The sequence below is a fragment of the Mytilus edulis genome, chromosome 5 (assembly GCF_963676685.1).
Source record: "Mytilus edulis chromosome 5, xbMytEdul2.2, whole genome shotgun sequence".
Classification (NCBI taxonomy): domain Eukaryota; kingdom Metazoa; phylum Mollusca; class Bivalvia; order Mytilida; family Mytilidae; genus Mytilus; species Mytilus edulis.
In genome coordinates, this window is record NC_092348.1 from 15,992,919 (window position 1) to 16,016,614 (window position 23,696).

Sequence of the window (23,696 nt, forward strand, 5' to 3'; positions counted from 1 at the left end):
GAAGGTTGTGTTCGTAAATCTAATATACAAGTTCATTATTTACTACAGTTATTTTGACAATATGTAACAAACGGTCAATAATGCACATTAACGTAGTTTACATTTTGATGGATAGTATATACAGATAGATTACAAGTTTTTGATTTATAAAATAGAAGGTAAAGAAAGGTTGTGAGTTTAATTTGCGCAAGCAAACTATATATTTTTTGTATGGTGTATCATTTAAATTGATTATTTTAATTACAACCATCATAAACCTAAATTAAATGTTTTGAAATGTTATACTCTTCGGCAGATATTTTGAATAGATATATTTTATAGAGACTACTACCAATTTCTTATGCAATAATTGAAAAATTAAACAAAAATCTAACAAAGAAATACATATCAACAAATTGTAATAAACAGACAAATTCGTACTTACCACTTTGTACAGCAAATGATCCAATAAGGACTAAAGCCACCAACACTGCGACACTGATATGATTCATATTTTTCTATTCAAACCGTTTGCGATGATTACTGAGAATTATTTCCTTTTATTCTAGTTGAAAATTGTCTGCACTTTATATATACTTTGTTTAATCAACTCACTGCAGATCTGTTAATCAAGAGGAAGAAATAATCGCACACATGTTCCTGTTACAATAAGATCATAGTTAAAACACAAATGTCAGTGCATAGCATAATATGTATACATTGTCAAATTATTTGCAAGAATGGAAATTAAAAAAGAGGAAATCCAAAAATGTAGAGTATTTCATCATTATGATTTACTTAAAGAATGATATAGATGTTGCAATAAGTATCAAAAACCAGAACTTTGCTAGAGTTCGCTTTTAAGAAAAAACAAATTGAATGCAAAACAATTTTCGGAAATACCCTAGCAATTAATCAAAATTGGGTATTTTCTCAGTTCAAAGGTTTTGTGTCATTTCAAGTTTAGTTTCGCACGGCAGGTGTTAATGTGTTGCAGGAAACACTTTCATTGCCGACGCTTTATTTAGTGTTTATGTGATTCCCTCAGTTTAAAGTCTTTACATTGACCAGTATTTTTTTTCTAATGATATGCTGAAATTCGATAAATTACTTGGTATTTTAGTATCTGTGCAAGATAAGTTATTTTCTAACACCATGTTTTTAACGAAGGGCATTTGTTTTGTAAATATCTGTATGAAATATGAAAATATGAGGATGTGTTATGAATGACATTGAGACAAATAATCACCAGAGCTCAATATATAATCGTTCGAAGCATAGTAATCTGAAATTAAAAACTGAAATTTAATAAGACATCGAGTATGGAAAATTCAAGATGGATTGAATCATAAATGAAATTCTATTTCGAAATGTCATTATTTCAGTCAATACCAACACCCAAACAATTTTATATTTTTCTGCAATTCCAATGGCCAAAATAATGGACTTGTAATTCCTCGTTTTTAAATATTAGACTTAAACAAAATGATGCTCTTTCAAGATTAAAAATCTAAACTGCCGGATAATATTGTTATGTTTGAATACAATTTATAAAACATTTGTATAGTTGCCGTCAGCAAATAAATCAACTATAACGATAACGATAATAATGGATGACTATATACAAATAAAAATCAAGTCGAAAATTAGTAAGCTTTTATTATCTATCATTCATATCAACATTGCTAGTTTTTTCTTAATAGTTATAGATGTAGCCTTTGATTCCGTACGGTCCTCCCCAGGGACCGTTATTCCAGCCTTTGTTCCTGCCATAATTTCCGTGATATCCAGTGTATCCGTTATAACCATGGTAACCATTGTTGTATGGTAAATTATATCCTGGATAATAATCCTGAAATATGACATAAAAAGATTTAAGATTGAATCAATGATGATGTTGAAATATAAAGCAATTAAAAACTGCATAATATCAATAAAACAAAGACACTCATTCATTAAATCAGCTGATGATTCATGCCTTCTTGTCTATTTTGTTTCATCCACTCTTATTAAATATATCAATATTTCTATCTTTTAGTTTGGTGACAATTTAGCAACTGCAAATAGTAAACATTATAGTTATAGCATAACAAATAATTCTACCACCAATTTCCTCGAATTGATTTACCTTTGCTTAATACTTGTGACACTCTATAAATAAATGACTTTTCAGAAACAGTGAATTAAAGAATGGGGAACTTATCAAATAAACCAATAAACATATGAATATATATCGCAATTATATTTCAAATTTAAAATTATTGAGGGGAAAAAATCAACACATTTTGCAATACTTGTATTTTACAAAGTAAGTATGCCCTTTTGTGATACAAGAATAATGATATGAAATCATGTTGCATTTGAAAACGTGTGCAAGTGCTGTACTTTGTTCAATTCTGAAACCGGTAGATTAATAAAGATGTAACCCCTTGAAAAAGAGTGGCCAATGTTACCAAATGGACATTCAAGCTCAACAGTCTAAATGATCATGCTCTAGTAAAAAAAAGAGAAAAAGAAGACCAAACGGTACGACAATATACAAACCAAAACGAGAAAACTAAACTTTTTTACTGATACGATTGTGTGACCGTTATTTTGAATATGATGAAGCCTTTTACAATGAAAATGGATATTTGCATATAGCTTTTGTGGTTATCAAAAGAAATCCGACATATTATAGATTTCAAAAGTTAAATTCTTTGTTTGAGAAAACAAATTGAAAACATCATGTTATAAATTTCTTGCGTCCAAAGCACCTTTTTGCATTTACCTTCATCCGGAATGCTCAAAGCCAAATATTTGAAAGCCAATGATGTATAAGAAAAGAAACAGAAGAATATCTATATTACCAAAAAGGACATAGATAATTCTTACTTACCACTCTGCACGGCAAATAATCCAATTAGGACTAATGTCATCATAACTGTGAAACTGATTTTATTCATTGCTTCTAAATCCAACCGATTGCAATGATACGCTGATTGTGAATCCATTTCCCTTGTCAAGTTAGATGCAAGAGTAATAATAAAAAGTAAAAAAATACCAAAACATCTTAAAAAAATTATTTCTATGTTTCACTAAAAGAACGAAAAAAATCATTACACTGGTATTGTTATGAGTGACGACACTAATTTTGTATTTAAAACTAAGGCAATGTTATTGCAAAGCAACATTTTGCTGCAATACTCGTTCAGGTTACAAAATAGATAAAAAAAATCGGGATATTTAGATGGTTTCAACAGATTTTGGTAAGTGGATAAACTTTATTTCTTGAAACCATGGACTTTTACAATAGTATAAATATATATATTTGTACGTTTTCATTATACTAGAAAATAATGTTAATTCCCATTTATTTGCTGATATTAAGCTTGTTTTGCTGATTTGTTGTTTTCAGTTTCTATTAATCGTCAATAGTATTTGGTCAACATAAAAGGATTAAAAGCAACGTCTTTTTGTGACTATAACACCTATAAGAAGACAATTGAAAATTGATCTATGTAAACATATTTATATATGGATTATAGTTTTGTTATTATTGACCAAAATGCAAAAATGGTACAAATTGTCATTTTATGACTCCAATAAGAAATCCTTTACAGCAAGAAGTCCTACAAATTATCGCATGGCGAATTTGATATACATGGAAAGTAGGTAGCTTGTAAAAATTTGGAAGATTTCTGCTCTTTAGATTTTTATATTTTTTTAGCTGTATTGGAGATTATAAAAACAAATGCGTTTTAACTTTTTGTTCTTTATTTTACCAATGTCGGCCATGTACATGTTGGATAGCGGAATGTTTAGTTTGACACATTGTTGAACTGTAGCTTAGTTTGGTTCTAATTGGCCTAGTAGTTTTAGCTTTGAATATGTTTGTAAAAGTCAACGTATGACGACGAAGGACGATGACTAACAACGCGTGATAACAGTCGACGGAACCCAAGTGATCCAAAAGCTCACTTGAATCGTGGTCAATTGAGCTAAAAATCAATTGCACGGCTTTTCTGGTTTTTTTATGTTCTTAAGAAGGAATTAAAAAATCGGCATTTGTTAATGATTATGACCATTCTTATACTTAGCAATATATAAAATCATCTGATTAGCTCACACGGAATCACGTGTCATAATTAGATTTCGATTTTTTTTTCCAAAATTAGCAGGAGCGGTGAATGTCCATCGAACAACCCCTTTCGTTCTCTGGTGAATAACCTTGGTCGTACCTTGATGATCACAAGTTACTTCCCGGGAAAGTATGATGTCACATAAAGTCAAATAAACAAAAACTGATAATATGTCAACGGTCATGTTGAAAGCCCTTCGAGTAGAAAAAAGAAAAAGACCAAACAAAGCTTTGAAATTCATCTTTTGCCGAAGATATCTCTTGTAAACGACCCTACATACGAAACTGTTAGACACAAAAATTGAAAAAGTTTTAAACGTAATTGTTTTGATAATCTATTTCAATATTTTCCACTTTATTATTTGATCGGTATTATACAACAGTTATATTTAAATTAATAAAAGCGCGAGGTTAGGCTAGCCACAAACCAGGTTGAACCCACAATTTCTTTTTAAAATGTCTTGTACTAAGTCAGGATAATGGCAGTGTTTATCTTATACTTCGTTTCTGTGTGTGTTACTTTGTCGTTTTTTTATTGTACTTTAGTGTTTTTGTTGATTTGTTGTTTTACTCTTATACGTAATGTGTTTCCTTCGATTTTTAGTTTGGAACTCGGATTTTGTTTTCTCTCAATCGATTTCTGTTTTTCGAACAGCGATATGCTGTTGTCTTTATTTATGACCCATTGAGTCGTAAATATAAAAAAAATATAATGTTGACAAAAAGTTTAAACACTATTTTATATAAATAAATCAACATGTCTAGTATACAATTCTAATACATGGAATAAAAAGGATCCAGAAAATGGAAAAATATATCTTATCTATCCGTCTCATAGTAGACAAATACATTTCTTATATGGTTATTATAATGTAAGTTTGGCATGTTCTGAGATAGGCAGTATGTTAGAAAAATGTTTAATGTATGCCTAAAATAGTCCATTCAAGTTTATCATACATTGAACATTGCTTTTTTTTTGTAGTAAAATGAAACCATGTCAACATAACTTTTGAACCATTTCCGTGTAGAATAATCAAAAAAGGAATTTCTTGGTTACAGAAATAAGTAACAATATAATAATGATGTAAATATTATGTTATAATATTTATACCATGAAACCATGCGAACACTGACATGTTTTAAATCATAATCCGCTTGATGCGTGTAACTTGTCTTTGTTATAGATAATGCATATTTTAAGGTTTTCTTGTCGTAGAACACACCGAGGGTGACAGGATTGATCAAATGAAAGACCGACCGGAGGAAGGTCTTTCTTTGAACAATCCTGACACCCCGAAGTGTGTTCGACGACAAGAAAAACCTTAAAATATGCATTATCTGACTTATATACCGTCAAAAAATTATTAATTTTATAAAGATTTGTAAAATTAAGTATCCTATTTTACCGACAACACTAAAGTGGAATATTCCTTTCTAACGCGTTCAGGTTTTAATATGCCCTGCAGCTGGGAAATAAAACTCACTAAATAATTTAGATATAAACCTTTTAAAAATTATTATCCATACACAATAAAAATATTTCTGTAACTGCATGAAGTAAGACACAAATGTATTGTTACCATCCAATAACGGTGTATGACAAATACAAGACACATTGTAAGTAATTTATTGTACCACTTAGCTTATGGAAAAGGGTGAGGGGGTATGTTTTTTTTCTTCTATTTGTTATGTTATTTCTATCGCGGAAAAGTGGTTATTGTTTTAACAATTTTACTTGAATCGAATGAACAATTCAGAAAGATTGTCTTTTGAATAGCAATACATTTTATTAAAAGATAATCAGGATATAATTAGATACCCTCCGCACCCGACCCTTTCGTGAGTTACGTTAATGTTATTCAATAGACTATAAGATTATCTTATTAGTTGATCATTTGATAGAGTAAAAGGTAGACATAAATTTTAAAAAGTTAAGAACTGACACGAAGACGAATATAAATACATGTAGGTCACAGTATGATTTCATATTCAGTGTGTATCGTTCTGAACATGCATGAACTACTTGCCACTGGACGTTAAACAAGCAACCAAAAATCAATCAACCTATTCAGTTTGACTCAATAAGATTTTCAAAATCTTACACACCAATATGTTTAATCTTGATTTATTTTATGAAAGTCTACATTAAAAATCATCTGACATATATGATAATGTTTCTTTATTGTAGCGATAAATTAACAAAACTTAACGTTATTTGTTTCTAAAATTAAAATGCGGGACTACAATGACGATTTCCTTTACACCTATCATCGATTGAACTTTAAAAATAAATTTCCAAATCGGCAACAATAAACTATTAGAAGAATAAAGTTTTGGGGTAAATCATAGATTGCATGTTTATCAAGGAAAATAATGACCTCACACAGGTCATTATTTTATGCCTTTGAGCATATATCATTGAAACATGGTATCGTCCGGGTTGATTCTGAAAAAGAATGACCTGTCGTTCTGAAAGAAAATAACTCCATATAGGTATATAATTAAAGTTACCATCTGTGCATATTGCAATATAAGTATCGGTACAATACAGTAATTGTTTATAGCTATACATGTAGCAAGCTATTGCAAGTGTTGCACTTCTCTTTATAGTCTAAGTACCTTTGCTTGTAACTTTTGAAGCTTATTTAGATGTGTATAAAATGGTAAAACGTCAAATTAGCATTTAACGTCAATGGTGAGTCTTATGTGTCATGTATGTTGACGAAACGAAAATCTTCCGAACAAAATCATAATATGGATATATTTAATATTTTGTATTGAGATGCTAGTCCTCGTCTTACTTAGAGTGATTTGACCCTTCTGTGTTTACATTTGTTTTGGGGATCTTCACCATCACACAAAAAAGAATTTTCTTCAAATGTATTGGACACACAGGAGAAAATGCAAACGTTACTAAAACCGGTGGAATCGAATATTTGTGTTTTAAACGTTTATTGGTTTACACGATATATACACATACCCATAAATGAAAATGCGTTCAGCGTTGAAAATTGCTTTTCAGACTAAGTACAAGATACAACCATTTAGCCTTCGATATAAAAAGTATAACAATAAAAACCCTGACAAACACAACCTCTCGATATGGTAAGAATTAAATCAATAGAAATACTAGGGTAAACAAAACAGATCCCCTTCATGGTCGAATTGCAACTGTTCTCCAGGAATGCACAAAATTAAATGAAAACCTGACGTCAGAATACAGAGTCACGTCAAGAGGCAGACGACCAAATGAATAATAACAACGAATATAAATAATGTGGTAAGTAAAGTACAAAACAAAAAACGCAAAAAAACACAACTTCAACATTTTGAATCTATGACTCAAGACTATCTTTTATCATTTGTGAACTATACACTGGAAATCACTTTAAAAGTTCTAAGTACTTTCTGATAAACGTTTTGAGAAACAGAACGAGACGTTCTTTGACAAAATCCTGGCTCATTAAAGATTTTCTTAAACACCGCAGACTTTTCACTAAGTCTGACTATTATCTACAAGTTGTTGAATATCGTATGAGTTTGAAAATGTATACTTCATAGGTGGATGACGTTAGAATATTGATATTAGGTCAGGAAAATTCATAATTTCAAAATTGAAATCGTCTTGTTTTATTTGTCGAAGATTCTGGTATTGAGATAATCGCTGTTGTAAAATTGTTGTAAACGTATACAATTGATGCGTAGGAACATGCACATATTGTATTATGTTATCTCTTGTTCAAGAGAATATATTAAGGATGTATTCTTCTTACGTTTCCTTCTCGTGGAAATCTCGTTCTGGAATTATTTCCAAAACATGTGATACAAGTGGAAAATACCAATGAATTTTAAAAATATTATAATCAAACATAACTTTGTGAAAAAATTGTGTATTTGCAATGAATGGTTTTTGAATAATCCATCAAGTCAGTCTTTTTAGCAAAAAATTTAAAAAAATGGGTGAGGGGTACAATTTTTTTTTACAAAGATCCTGTACATCTCATATCATTTTTGACTTTTCAAATTACTTAGATATGCATTTTGCATTCATTTATAACAAAAAAGTTGAAATAATTTGAATTTTGTTTTTTAAAACGGAGAAAACCACAAATATACAAAATTGTCAGCATGGTAAATTTGACACAAAAAGGATCAGAATGTGATAAAACTTTCTTATATTATAACCAACCTATACCTTTTTAAGTTAAATTAATTCAGATTAATCCTCTACATCTTTATTGAAAGTATAAAAAATAGTTTAATTGCGTGACTGTGGTTTTTTCACGATTATAACCCCAAAATAGGTAAAATATGATGAAAAATAGGAAAATCATCAACATTGGGTATTTCCAAAGGGCTGTAGCAAACAAAAAAAAAAAGTGCACCACCATATGATTTTTTCTTTACCAATCAATTTGTTATAGTTATATAAATCCAAAAATCGGATAAAGAAAAAAAGTTTAATTCTAGAAGTTTTTGGCTCCTCAGGTGTACATCCTTAATGGGGATACAGGAAGAAAAGTTTGGATTGTTAATGGAAAGAACATCATCAATATTACTTGGAAATAACATGATCTAGCTTCGTTGATCCTCTTGTTTTACAAGTGTTTGAAAGAACTCAGTGAAGTAGAAACAAGATCAAACAAGGCTTGTTTATTTTATAAGAAATTAAGATAACTTGTTCTCCGGTGTAGCATGTTTTATTATCGGGCTCATTTGTAACAAAATATGTCGTATTGGATCAAAAACCAATCAATTTGTAGGTACTGACATTTTAATGAAGGAAAGTATTGTGGATCATTTATTTAGGATTGGTGTTTATTTTCCAACAGTTATTGATGTATCAAGAGTGAGCAATCGTTTTTTGTGATGGAATATGTTTCAGAAAATTAATTAGCTGTGACATTTTCCAGATAAAAACCTTTGAAATGTGTAAGAATCAACATATCAATTATGTCACTACATAAGCAACCAGTAACAATGTATTTATGTTATCATCATACACTGCGAACACAATTTTGAATTAAGAATTTTATCGTTGATAAATAAAGCTCACTTGAAATGTGGCCATTGAGCTAAAAATGAATTACTCGGCTAATCAGGTATTATTAACGAATTCGAAATTCTGCATTTGTAAATGATTATGAGTATTCTTATACTTAATAGTATATTAAGTCATATAATTTGCTCATACGGAATCACGGGGCATAGTTCAATTCCATTTTTATCCTCCAAAATTGGCAGGAGCGGTGAATGTACCCAATTATATGGAGCCTCCATCCCACAACCCTATCATTCTCTGGTGAATATACCAGGAAGTTCCTTGATGAGCACAAGTTAATTCCGATGAGAGTAGGATATCACATAACGTCAAATAAACAAAAACTGATAATATGTCAACGGTCATGTTAGGAACCCTTCACTTGACGAAGAAACAAGATCAAACAAAGCTTTGAAATTCATCTTTTCCCGAGGATAACTCTTGTAAATAGCCCTACATACGAAAACTGTAAGACACACAAATTGCAAAAGTTTGTTAACGTAAGTGTTTTGACAATATTTTCCACTTAATTGTTTGTTGATACCCCAGTCCCACTAGGCCACGATCGCACTACGATCTGTGAAAAAATGAAAATTTTAATGATCGTAGTACGATCGTGTAGATCGCAGTAAGGTCGTATCATGGTCGTGGTGAGGTCTTCAAGATCGTGATGAGCGTGGCACACTTTGAACAAGTTCAAAACAATCGTGGTGCGGTCGTGGCGAAATCAGGTCGTAGTAGAAGCGTAGTGAGAGCGCACTAAGATCGTATTAAGATCGCAAAGGTCGTTTTACCATCGTAGTGAGAGCGTAGCGAAAGCATGATTCTACTCGGAGAAACTGCGCTACGATCTCATTGCGACGTTATTACGACCTCACTACGACCATCAAGTTCTCACCGCGACCAAACTACGCTTCCACTAAGACTATACCACGCTGTTCACAACCATAGTACGATTCTAGCACGCCCTTGTCGTCCTCATCACGCTCTTCTTACGACCTGACTACGTTCGTACTACGACCATTATTCTCATTGTCATTTTCCCATAAAATATATTAATTCTCTCCAGGTTTTGTTTGTCTGTATGTAATAGGGACTTCTTGTCCATTTTCTCTAACGGCTCAACCATGCTTCTTGCTTTCATACAAATTAGACCGTTGGTTTTCCCGTTTCAATGGTTTTACACTAGTAATTGTTGGGGCCTTTTATATCTTGCTGTTCAGTGTAAGCCAGGGCTCTGTGTTGAAGTCCGTATCTTGGCCTATACTTGTTACTTTTAAAAATTGTTACTTGTCTCATTGACACTCATACCACATCTTCCTATATCTATTGACACATCTGTTTTATATCTGCTATCGATCACTAAAATATCGTCATTTCAGCTTTATGGACCAGCAATAGGTTGTAATTTAGGTCGGATTGGTCGGTCCGACATCTCTACTTGGTCAAAATTCGTTACTATCAGAGCTCCATTTGCCTCTACATCAACCCTTACACCACGCCCACGTGTTCTAGTAGATTTTGGTGGCATGACTGTATTTTTTTTTCTCTCGAGAAATCTACGTATTAATCAGAAATAGAACTAAAGGAATGATACTGTATTGATATGGAACACGATGTTGACGTTATTGCTGAGAGCGCAGTAAGATCGCGGTTTGAACGTAGTGTAATCGTGGTAAGAACGTGCTATAATCGAAGTAGAAGCGTGGTAAGATCGTGTTGCAATCGGATAAGTCGTGGTATGGTCGTAGTAAGAACGTGATGAGCGTAGAAAGATCTTGATAAGCGTAGTAAGGTCGCAGAATAAGCGCGGTGAGAACGTGTTATAATCGTAGCGGGATCGTTGTAGAAGCGTAATGAGGACGTAGTAGTATCGTCAAAGCAACGAAAATTTACATTTTCATGCCGCTCATACCGCGACCTCACCACGATCTGAATTTAATTTAGATCGCTGTGAGCGTAGTGCGATCGTGGTCTAGTGGGACTGGGGCTTAAGTATTTTAAAACAGTTATAGCCAATTGATTCGGTAAATATCAAACAAAAATGATCGTGTTGACAATACGTTTAAACATTATTTTATATAAATAAATCAAAACGTCTAGTTAACAATTCTTATACATGAAATAAAAGGGATCCAGACAAACACTAGTAACCCGAATTTAACTTGAACGGACAAAAACGTGTTAACGCTATTTAAATGAGATTGATCGTTATTTGATAAAGATTGACAAAAATTAAAAATTATATTTAATTCATATCAATTCATATCAATTCATTTTAACGCCAGTCAAATAGATTTCTCTGCGGTGAATCAATTGAAATCAAGTTGCTGGTTAGTTGCGTTAAACTAATAGGCCACGCCCCCGTTAAACTATTTCAAACATGCATTAATTCGTTTTAAACATGGATGAGACCCGAGCTTTTTACAGGTAAATCACCCAAGCAAAACGACCTCGATGTATCTATCGTTTTTTGTTTCAAACTTTAAATGCGTATAGTCTTATTAAAGTCACATGCTTAACAATTTAAAACGTTGAAACGAATGAATAATACACGTATCATGTTCATATGTAAGGAATTAAAATAAAAACATTAAAATATATATGCACACGCGGTTTAAAAATGCAAAACTTGTGAATCTGTTGAAAAAAAATTAGTTAAATATATAACATGATGGTTTTCTATATTGTACTCGTATTCAAATGTAGACACGGAAAACTATGTACACAAAAATTATTTATTGTGTACATAATTTAAATCGATGTATTTCATATTTTCGGCATTGACTGTCAAAAAGTGCTTAAGTCCTTTATGAGTAAAATACAGAATTAAAAATAACTCTACCTTTTTTTATATTTCTTTATTTTAGAGGTAAGCTTCTGGCCAAGTGTCACTGATTCTGTCGCAAATCATTTACTTCAATAACCAATCAATTGTATTCTGAAAGAAGTTGATTTGTTTTCTGTACGAATACATTAAAAATATTTCTCACTGAACATTATGTTTGCAATCGATGTTCAAATACAAATCTACAGTATCTATATGAAAGAGACTTAATAATATATTTTTTTTATTATTATTCTACACATGCATATTTGAAGGATCGAAATAATCAGTTCTACAAATGGGTGTTATTTTTAAAGACTTGAAACTTTACAATTATCAAGTGAATCCATGAAATTTTTATCGACGCACCAAACTTTCATCGTGCATAGCTCATTTTTCGATTTAACGATCTTCTTACTTGTTCATTACATTCTAAAATTAAAATCCTTCACAAATTGCAAAAACTTGTATTCTCCGGCTAGACTGCGCAAAAGATAAATCTTGCTTTGTTTGTGTATACACAATGTTTTGAAGGCCGATATCCAGTTTGGCTAAAAAAGAATTAATTTGCACCACAAGTTAATTACGCGAATTCTTTTTTTGCATAACTTTATCATAAAAACTGCAACATTCATTAGCGCCAATAAAACAATCATTTAATTGCGCAAATATTATAGACTTCTTTTCAAATGTTTCTTTTTAGTGCACTGAGGAGGTCCTTTTAGGTATTTTCATGTAGGTACAGAAATCGCAAACTGAAAGGGCCTCCTTAGTGCACTTAGACTGACAAAAAAAGTGCACTATGGACCTGATGGAAAGATAGAATTGACACAAAAAAACATAGCATACGGAAGGAGAAGTACATAATTTTGAATTTTAGTAATTATAAAGTTATTCAACAGTTGAAGTAGGTATTCTAATGTTACATGTACGTGTAAATAGGTTAATAGTTTCGAGATAAATATGACACAATTAATAAAATTGAGAATGGAAATGGGGAATGTGTCAAGTTTCATTTATTGGCGCAATTCATATAATAAAAAAAAGAGATGAGCGCGATTCAAAACTTTACAATATGACAAGTTACACCTAACCGTTTTGACAAATCAGTAAATTCTTCGCCCGGGGATATACACCTGCCAGTAATCTACCTTCAGTAACTTTAAAATACCCAGCCGTGTCATTTCCGTATATTGTACATGTAGATAGCAAGTGTGATACATGTATATACACCAGACATACCCATTCAAGTGATTTTTAATTTCAGAAGAACTCCATATCGGGTACATACACATAAAATTACAATAATATGAAAAAATGTATTAATAAGTTCAAATGTTGTTTTGGTAAATGCACCTAGGTATGTATTTGTAAACTTATGTTAATTCGTTATTTCATGTCTCTTTCTTTTTTTTTTTTTGCTTCAATTAATTTTTTGTATCTTATAGACTTATTCGTAAATCGAAAAAACTCACAAATCTGAATAGAATCATATGGCAATGAACATGTTGAATGATTTCTCTAACTCAAAACTAGTTATACATGTACATGTAGATGCCTCTGAAATTATATTTTTCTCGTTCGGTTGCTTGTTCATTAATTGACGTTTACGATATATTCTAATGTTCAGTATTTGTGAAAACCGCTCATTTATCAATTTTACAAGAAATATTATAATACTTGTAAGTCATGAACATTGAAGTTTAACTTTCTATCATTTTTTCGTATACGCACAAACATACAATAAAATGAAACACTTTAAATCGGTTTAAATTATGCAATGCATTTTGAAAATATAGTTTTGAAAAACCGGATATTTTTGATTCATACTTTTTCTATCCCTTTTCTTAAAAATTAGGACACGTGTCACTGGTTAATATAGAATACAATTAACGGTACCAATTTCTTGCACTAGATGCGCATTTCGAAAATACATGTCTCTTCAGTGATGCTCGAGGCCAAAAGATATGAAATCAAAAGCAAATTTAATATAAAAGACGAAGAGCTATAATCCAAAAGGTCCAAAAGTATAGTTAACCATGAATAATCCCAAACAACAAATTTGTGATTCAATTTGGTTTGTCACACTTGCTTATATTATCAATATTATGTATTGTTTTCGGCTGAGACGACTACATGTATAAAATTTATAGTAGCCTCAGTTTTCGGCAATATTGAAACAAATTGAATATCCTTTGAATTGCTTCTAAAGTTATTTTAATATATATACTGAGCCAAAAAAGTTTAGCAACAAAATTGTGAAATTTTGTTTTATTACAAAATCATAAAATTTAAACATATAATTTTAATAACACAAAAATGGAATTATGATATGTCAGAAGCAACATGAATGTTTATCACTCACATTCATTAGGATTTTCTTTGTATGGAGCGCGGGAGAGTCAAAATGCTTAAATGAGTATAGTGTTTCTTAAAATCAATTTCTCAGCCATGCCCTTAGTGCACCAATGAAGGATTGACAGGAACACCAGCAACTTCCCTTAGTAAATGCAGTACTTTTTTAGCCGAAAAAAACTTGTCACGTGTTGACGTAAAGCGAAGGAAGCGCTCCTCCCTTGACGATAGTTTTTTCTTGTCTACGAGATATCGACCTATCCTATGCAGTTGTAATTTGTCGATATCTGTTTGTTAGTCTCTGAACTGAACACATTAAATCGAGCCATGATGTCAACAACCCTCATTCCGGCATCAACCGTTTCAAGACCTTTCTGACTGTCATTTTCGGGGTGGCCTGGTTGACGCCCCAAGCAAATTTTTCAACGGTGTTTGTGTTTTTCTTACCAATGGTGTGTTTCTGAACGTTATTGAAAAAGAATTTTTTAATATCGTTTTAAAATTACAGGTACAGAAGGTAAAACATCATTGACACGTGCAAAGCTGAAATGGCGCGAAATCAATCAGCAGGAAAAAAGTACGACTGTTACAGGTAAAACTAAGGATTATATCAATGATGTTTAAATATTTTTTTCCAAAAACAACAAAAAAAAATTATAAAAAAAAAGTGTTAGTAAACCTTTTTGGCTCAGTATATATACGGAAAAACAAGGTGGATATTTAATCATCGGCTCTCGTGAAGTTTTCTTGTAGGTTAAAAGAAGGGGACAGTATACCTCTAAGTGATAAAACTTTAAGATTTGTATTCTTTAAATTGTATAACGTCTTAGTCTGGCTTTCTCTTCAATTTTTAGATTATATTCAGAATCACGTTTTTATGCCAGATCTTTTATCATTTGTTAAATCGAAGACATGTAGTAGATGTATTTTTTTTTAGACCAAAAAAACTATCATACGGTATTCCACATGTACGGTGAATTAAATTATTGACAAGCATACCACATCTTCTTATATTCATTCGTTATTTGATGAAGATCTTCAACAAGCCTTAAAGGGATAATTCGCGATTTTTCACTTTAAATAAATGATTTTGAAAATGAGCTTATTGATAACTATACACTTTTTAATTCTAAATAATTATGTTTATCCAGAGACATATAATTGTATTATATGTCTCTGGAACAAGCATGTGCATACAATAATGCATGTATGTATACGCATGAGGTTCTCGCTACATTAAAGACCCGTAATTTAGGCCTTCCTCTTTTGTCTGCTCTATAGTCGGGTTTTTGTCTCTTTTACACATTCCTCATTTTCATTCTCAATTTTTGTAATATACGACGGTATACTGTTCCTGTATTAAATACCATGTACATGTACATATATGAGGCTATGAAAGTAAGTTTACAGAAATAAAGATGATAGTGGAATAAGCACTTTAAATTACAGAATAAAGAGATGAAAATATAAAGAATAGATTAAATGATTCATGATTGCTTAACGCCCAGTTACAAATATTACACTCTACCCCTCCATCTTTTTGTCCATCCTATTTAAAATGATTCTTATAGGAGGGTCTGAGTTGGGGGGGGGGGGCTGTTTTTCTGTAAACATTTAATTTTCACCCCTTTTTTTCTAATCTTCAAAAAATAAGTCTATTCTTTAAAAGTAATTTTTTACGCATTATTCTCTAATTTTTCCGCAGTTTTCTTTAATCTTTAAAAAAAAAAAGTAAAAATCATTCTTTTAAATGAATGAGAACGGTGATTTCCAAACAACAGCAAGGCTTTCATTTGTTACTCAACAATGACGTGTTGGTGTGTATTGTTCTGCATGATTTAAGTGCTAGTTCTATGAAGTAACAAGTCCAAGTTTTCATCAGTTCTTTTCAGTGATTTTGACTACACATAAGAAAATGCCAATGAGACAACTCTTCGAAGAGACCAAATGACACAGAAATTAACAACTATAGGTCACTGTACGGCATGCAACAATGAGCTAAAGCCAACCGCATAGTCAGATATAAACAGGGGCGGATTCAGGCTTTTTGAAAGAGGGGCTGTAGTTTTGTAACGAGAGGAGCGAAGCGAAATTTTTTTTTTGCCCCTTTTTAGGACTTAAAACATAAAATAAGTGAAATATGCACTTTTGAAACGGTTCCTGGCGTGGGGCATGCATATTTTGTAGTTGCTGGTAAGGTGTAAGGGTTGGACATTTTAGATGCTGCATCCCCCTATTAATTCACGAAGTCTAGTCTGATTAATCATTTAAAAAAAAAGTCCAAGCAAAAGGGGAGGTGTACGCCCTCTACGCCCCCTCTGGATCCGCCACTGAATTTAAAGCCCGAGTAGAAGTATCGGAAACCAGTTCATATTGACTGAATCCTATAGTCTGTTACCACGAAACCAAAAAAGGTTTACCAAGTTTGTTTTCACTTTTATCATATTTTAACAATGATAACTTTGATAATTTTCTTTAAATTTTAAGAAGAGAAAATTCTGTTACCAGATAATGTTTAGCATTTTCTTTTATTAATCATTCAATAAAATTCAGGTATCTTTTAGCGTTTTCTTTTATTGATCATTCAATGTTCATTATATTTTTAGACCACACATTTCTCTAATCTTTATTTTTTATGCCCATTATTCTCTAATCTTCATTTTTCAAGGGCATTATTCTCTAATCATTGAACCCCATCCAAACCCTCTTTTTTTATTATGTTGTACATGTACTGTTATACCACTGATCGAGACTAGGGTGAGGATAGGGAGCCCGCTAACAATTTTAACCTCGCCACATTATTTATGTATGCGCCTGTCCCAAGTCAGGAGCCTGCAATTCAGTAGTTGTCGTTTGTTTATGTTTTACATATTTATTTTTCATTCATTTTTTTTGTTATATAAATAAGGCGGTTCGTTTTCTTGTTTGAATTGTTTTACATTGTCATATCAGGGCCTTTTATAGCTGACCATGCGGTATGGGCATTACTCATTGTTGAAGGCCGTAAGGTGATCTATATTTGTTAATGTCTCTGTCATTTTGGTCTCTTGTGGACTGTTGTCTAATTGGAAATCATACCACATCTTCTTTTTTATATTCCTGTCCTTTTAAAATGCCCATTATAGACATATAATAATACATTAGGCTTAACATTTCAATTTATAAATATCAAATAGCGAAAAATTTATATATTTATTCAATAACGACAATGTTGCTGCAATAGATGCCAAAAACATCAACAATATTTTATTGAAAAGAAACGGCATTTTATTTCACTTGTTCTTAAATAAAAAGATGTTTCATTTCATTGGTTATATACGGACACTGTAAATTTTGAATGTAAATGAGTAAAAATTTGTTTATATTTATATATTGTGTCTTATACGCGTCTCATTTATCTTTTTAAAGATTGATGCACACAATGCAAATGTTTAAATGTTTTGTTTAGTTCTGTGATTCTCATTTTATGTTTGTATGTGGTGAGACTTTAAAAAATAATAATAATGATAAAATATTGAATCTAAAAATATTCAGAAACTATTAACTTTTCTTAAATTTGTACTTGAGTCAGAAAATTAAAACCAGCAGTGTCAAACATGTTTAACACTCAGCGGGCATTCGATATCATTGACATACTATATAGCACTAATCGCAATATGTATACATGTACATATATTTTGGGCATCTTATCAGTAATCTCTCTATTGAAGATGTTGAAATATATGTATTATAATTATTCGCTTATTAGGCAAATTCATATTCTACAAAGATATTTTCAATCATTTTAGTTTTGATAAATACCATTACAAATAACTTATTTTGTCTAGTTTCCTGTGTGAGGATATTTGATTGATAAAATTCAATAAACAATTTAAGGTTGTCGGGTAAATGTGGATTACGGATTAAGATGTTAGATGTCAAACTTGAATTAACAAACTAAGGTGAATTTAACCCGAATATGTAGTTTCTCTTCAACAGTGTTTTAATTCCAATTTCCATATTTTCATTTAAACTAAATTAATAAGAATGAAAGAAAGATTCGAAACTAAAGATAGTCACAATTAAAAATATGTATTTTGAAAAAAAGACAAAAACCGCCAGATCATATCTGATTTAAATCCAGGGTCCGTATATGCATCTTCTGACTTCAGACTCAGACTTCTCTTGAACTGAATCTTAATGTGCGTATTGTTATGCGTTTACTTTTCTACATTGGCTAGAGGTATAGGGGGAGGTTGAGATCATAAACATGTTTGCGCCTGTTCCAAGTCAGGAGTCTCTGGCCTTTGTTAGTCTTGTATTATTTTAATTTTGGTTTCTTGTGTACAATTTGGAAATTAGTATGGCGTTCATTATCACTGGACTATATATATATATATATATATATATAGTATATATTTGTTAAGGGGCCAACTGAAGGACGCCTCCGGGTGCGGGAATTTCTCGCTACATTGAAGACCTGTTGGTGACCTTCTGTTCAGTGTTGTTTTTTTTCTTTGGTCGGGTTGTTGTCTCTTTGACACATTCCTCATTTTCCATTCTCAATTTTACAATGGTACGTAAATTAAGATTTTATTCGAAAAGACGGATTTTTCTACATGGTCTACATGTACCAAAAAAAATGTACAACTATTGAATATTGTAAATGTTTAATGATGATACATGTCCAGATCTAGATCGAACTGCTTTGCTTCGTCGAAAGTACGAATATAGAAAAATCACTGATTTATATTACAACTAGAAAGTCCTCGAACAGTTGAAGAAATCATCAGAATTTGTTTATTGTAAGTTATTTTGTACATGTATAACTATAATGCGAACCCGAAGTTGTGAAATCGCAACTAAGCGTACTTTGGAAAAGCGACGGTTCTATGAAAACCTATTGTCAAGTTCAAGTTCTGTTTCGACATCATTGTAATATATGTCACTGAACGTTAAAATTCAATCCTTTATTTCGTCTTCGTCTTCGTCAAATAGTGCTGTTGGTTTCTTTTTATTATTATTACATACTAGTATACATGAATACACCACAAGTTATTCCTATGTAATCTCATTTAGATATTTAGTAGTTTAAACATATTTTATTGTTCTAAACAAATGGATTAGAAATTTAGTGCATGCAAAGTAAATTTTAAAGATGACAATGATTGCAGTATCTGTGTGAATCTACTTCTCAATCACGCTTCATAAAGATATTACAGAATATTCAAGATTTACAACTTTTCGTGAATATGATTGCCAATGGAATAAACCATGCAGCAGATTTCAAAATAACCATATTAATTTGTGTCTGAATTATAACAACTGAAACTGTAATTCTGCTGTAGTGCACCTTTAGAACTTGTATTTCAGATAATTTGACCACGTGACAAGAAATTATACAATAAACATTGGTCACGCACGATAGGTTCTGATGTAAGACACGTACCGTTACAATACCCAGTTTACACGCATCAGCGCACACAGGTTTCTCGAATGGGGCAGTTGATTGGAGGAAAGGTACCAAAAACCACGCCTACCTTTACCTATTATCCAATCAAACGCCTTTGACATAAACATAAATAATACATGAGTAATATTACCAGAGACATATATACACATATGTCTCTGATATTACAGAGATTTTGAAAAAAGTTGAGACTCTAAATTCTAACTTGAAATTATAAATTATTATATGCATTTTCGCAATTTACAATAAATGTTATACATACTTTCACCTATCTAGTGAGGAAAAAATAGAAATTAAAAAAAATTGCAATTTACAACTATTTCGAATTATAGTGCACAGCAAGGACGTATATTTGTTTTCCGTCCCTGTGCACAGTTTGTGATAAATGGGTGTCAAAATGTATTAAACAGAAACCCAAAGACCAGTTTCAAGAAGAATTCTTTGCTTTTATGCAGAATCGCATAAAACATAATGCTGTCATATTTTCAAAAAGAATTATCAATTAGAAAACTCCTTTTTACATTTCTAAATTCATATATTACGCAGATATAGATGAGGTAGTTGCCGATTGAGTCCAGAAGGTTTCAGGATTTACACAGAGAAGACAGAATATGTCGTTTCTGTGACACAAACAACATTGATGATGAGTACCATTACATTATGAATTGTAGAACATATAAACTATAGAAAAAGAGGGAAATGTTTAAGGAACTACTGTTAGTCAAACCCTTATATCTTTAAAGCTGATCAACAATTAAACTCATCAAATATTGTAATATTAGAAAAACTATGTAAAAGTTATAAATGTGAAAGTCAGTCCTCCAAGCTAATTTAATTGTATCGTTTACACATGCATGTACTAATTTTACCTTATAGTTATGTGTATGTATGTTCTTGACAACTAATAATTGAAGTTTTATGAGAAATAAAGTATTCGTATTCCTTTAAACATGTAAACCATAAATTGCAGTACACGAAGACAGCCTACGGGTAAAGTACAAGTGAATATATCACAAAAAGATTATATTTAATCCTCATCCGTACGCGTCCTTGTAAATGCCGAAAACTCTGGATTTTCTTTGAAAATTACCTGAGAGATTATAAAAGATCTAGAAAAGACCAAAAATTAATTGAAGTAAAATATTTTTGTGTAGACGAGTTACAACATTGCATAAGCATGATTAGGAAATTTGAACAAAAAAAGTTCGTGCTCATCTTTCTAGTGGCGAAAAACACGCATATCGAGTTACGTAGACGAAAAAGAATTATTACATTCATAATAATTATGATGTAAATTCACGAAATTAAAAGGTTATAATTAGAAAACAATCAAAAACACGATTCGTCATTTCCCATGTATAATTATAGATTAAAACAAAATTTTAATTTTAATTCTGAAATTCAAAAGGCATGTTTCTGATACGTGACAGTTCAGCGAACACTATTACATGAAATGCACGATGATATTGACCGAAAACAAAGGTGAAAGATTCAAATTGTAAAATCATTCGCTGAACGGTAGAATTTCTATCAATCATTCAACGATATAAAAAGACTTTTGAGTGTAAAAGTATGATAGAAATACTTTTAATTTATTGAAATGCCTGTTATATTGTTCCAGTCATTGGTTACTAGTGCATGATTGTCAGTCCATTTCGATATTTCATAGCACTTTTACAAATTCTGAAAAAAAAACAAAAAAAAAACTAATATTCCCATGGGAAAAATATATCTTCCCATGAGAAGAAAATTGTCCCGCAAAGTGTTCAACTCCCACAAAAGGGAATCTAACAAACTAAGAAATGCATAATCATCTGTAGATTGATTTTTATATATGAAACGATGTGTATTGATTTTACTTGGTTTAATGTTCAGTGGCAAGTATTTTATATATGCGCAGGTCCTGAGACAGATAATCAAATTATCAGATTGCGGGATGACGGACAGGAAGACTCCAAACGTAACAGTGTGAACTAGCTGTCAGAAACTTAAGTACTCTCAGATTCTTTCATCGTTGAAGACCCTCTAGCGACTATAAAGATGAACAGGAATACAAACGCTGACCATTGATAATTTGTATTTTTTTTTAGCTCTGACTTTGTGTTCGATTAGGTCCCGTGTATGTTTACCCCATATTCCTTTATTTTCTATAAAGGCGTCTGTCTTGACAGTAAGTTGACACGACTTAATCATGTTAATACTAGTTAAACCCTTAAATGTAAGACACCAGATGGAAATACTCAAAAAGGGCAGCCAGTTTGGTTCTCTTTAATGTTAGAGTTCAAATCTTCATGAAGAAACGACTATATGTTTTCTGTATTCAGCATAGAATAATATCTTCTAAACTATATTTTTCGCACAATGTCTGGATATTGGTGGACATGCATTATTGCGAAACCAGACATTTACAAATGAAAATTAACACTTAGACTATAGACATTTAGTAGGGAAGTAAATGAACAAAAGACAAGTAATTCAGAAACATAACATTGAGAATGGAAATAGGGAATGCATGGATCACGCAAAATTAAGCAGGGGCGACATCGGAGTAATGGGAGTTTGCTTCTTGCAAGACATTCGCCGTGAAAACAATTTGATATGAAGACAAGCCTTTGTACTGTGACTTTGTTTTAAAATTTCAAACATGAGGCTGTTACGGCGCTGGTCAATGTTTTTAAGCAATACATAGTTTCCTTTCATTTTGTTGTTGGCTTTCTGAAATAAATGTTTACATATTATAGACTATCATGATCCTTTTTTTTTCAATTTCAGTTAAACACTATGTCTGATTTGCTTTTTCAGAAACTTTAGCATGTTTAAATGTCTTTTTCTTTTTCTTCATCTTTTTGAAACCCTAGTTTTGTATTACCACTGACCAGTTCAGTAAAAAAACAGCTGCTTCATGTTTGTATAAATGTGTTTGTAACCTTTCTAACATGCTATTATTTTCCGTTATTTTTTATTCCGTGTCTATAGATAGTCTTGATCGGAGAGTCAAGATTTATTTTGTCTGTTGGTTGCTTGGCTAGCGTAAGCTAATCGATTTACCTCACATTTTGAAGTTGGATGGAGATTGTTTTTAAATAAATGCCGTACCTTTGTACTTTGGTTTCCTGTCGTTTTTTTCTCAATTTTAAATTGGGAAGTTTTATCATTTGTTTTGCATGATTATTAATTTTGACTTGCAAATGAACAATTAATAAATCTATTCCCATGTGTGCTAGCGAAATGTCTTTAGTGTAATCCCGGAGTGTAATTTTTATTTCAACTTTTACGTTTGCTTCAGCACAACCTAAAACACGAAAACTTTCATTTTCTTGTAAGAATGAGATTCGTTACTTCAAACAAAAATCGCTTTTATCTTTTTTTTTTTTTTTTTTTTGCAGTAAAAGACCGGTTTCTTAAAAAAAACTTTCATACAATCGACTAAACGAAGTATAAGCTTCGGGAAGGTCAAGGATTATAACATATTTTTCGTAATTTGGCAAAAATCGAAAATTTACGGTAATTAATGGTCGAATTGAAGCTTAATAACTACCAAAAAATCTCAATGAGCGAAAAGACTTTCATTTTAGTCATCTCTGGTGTATTTATGATGGCTTGGTTTGAAGCGAGAACAGACGAACTATGCTTACTAGTGTTGCATAAAAAAACATGAGGATATGGTTTGTCCTTTATGAATCTATCTTGCAAATTTGACTCATATAAGGATAATGTTTGTCTCATAGAAAAATCGGTAGTTTTAACCGATAATTTATTTTTCGATTTTTATCGGATATAGTAGTACAAACCGTATAATTAATTATTAAAGTTTCGTATGCATCATAAATCAACCGGCTCCGGCAACTTTTGACTTGTTCTAATATCAATAGTAATGATTTTCAGCGGAGAAAAAGATAGATATTTTGGTCGTGGTTGAAAGAAT

At 31.5% G+C, this 23,696-nt stretch overlaps 1 protein-coding gene across 1 annotated transcript; it reads right to left on the minus strand.

Annotated features, from left to right (window-relative positions):
• Positions 1 to 1,675: 1,675 nt before the first annotated feature.
• LOC139524956 (uncharacterized) lies at positions 1,676 to 2,924 on the minus strand. Its single transcript, XM_071320130.1, has 3 exons — positions 2,858 to 2,924; positions 2,365 to 2,375; positions 1,676 to 1,831 (listed from the first exon to the last, which is right to left on the minus strand). Exons 1-3 carry the CDS (start codon positions 2,922 to 2,924, stop codon positions 1,676 to 1,678), a joined length of 234 nt encoding a protein of 77 aa, XP_071176231.1.
• Positions 2,925 to 23,696: the final 20,772 nt, after the last annotated feature.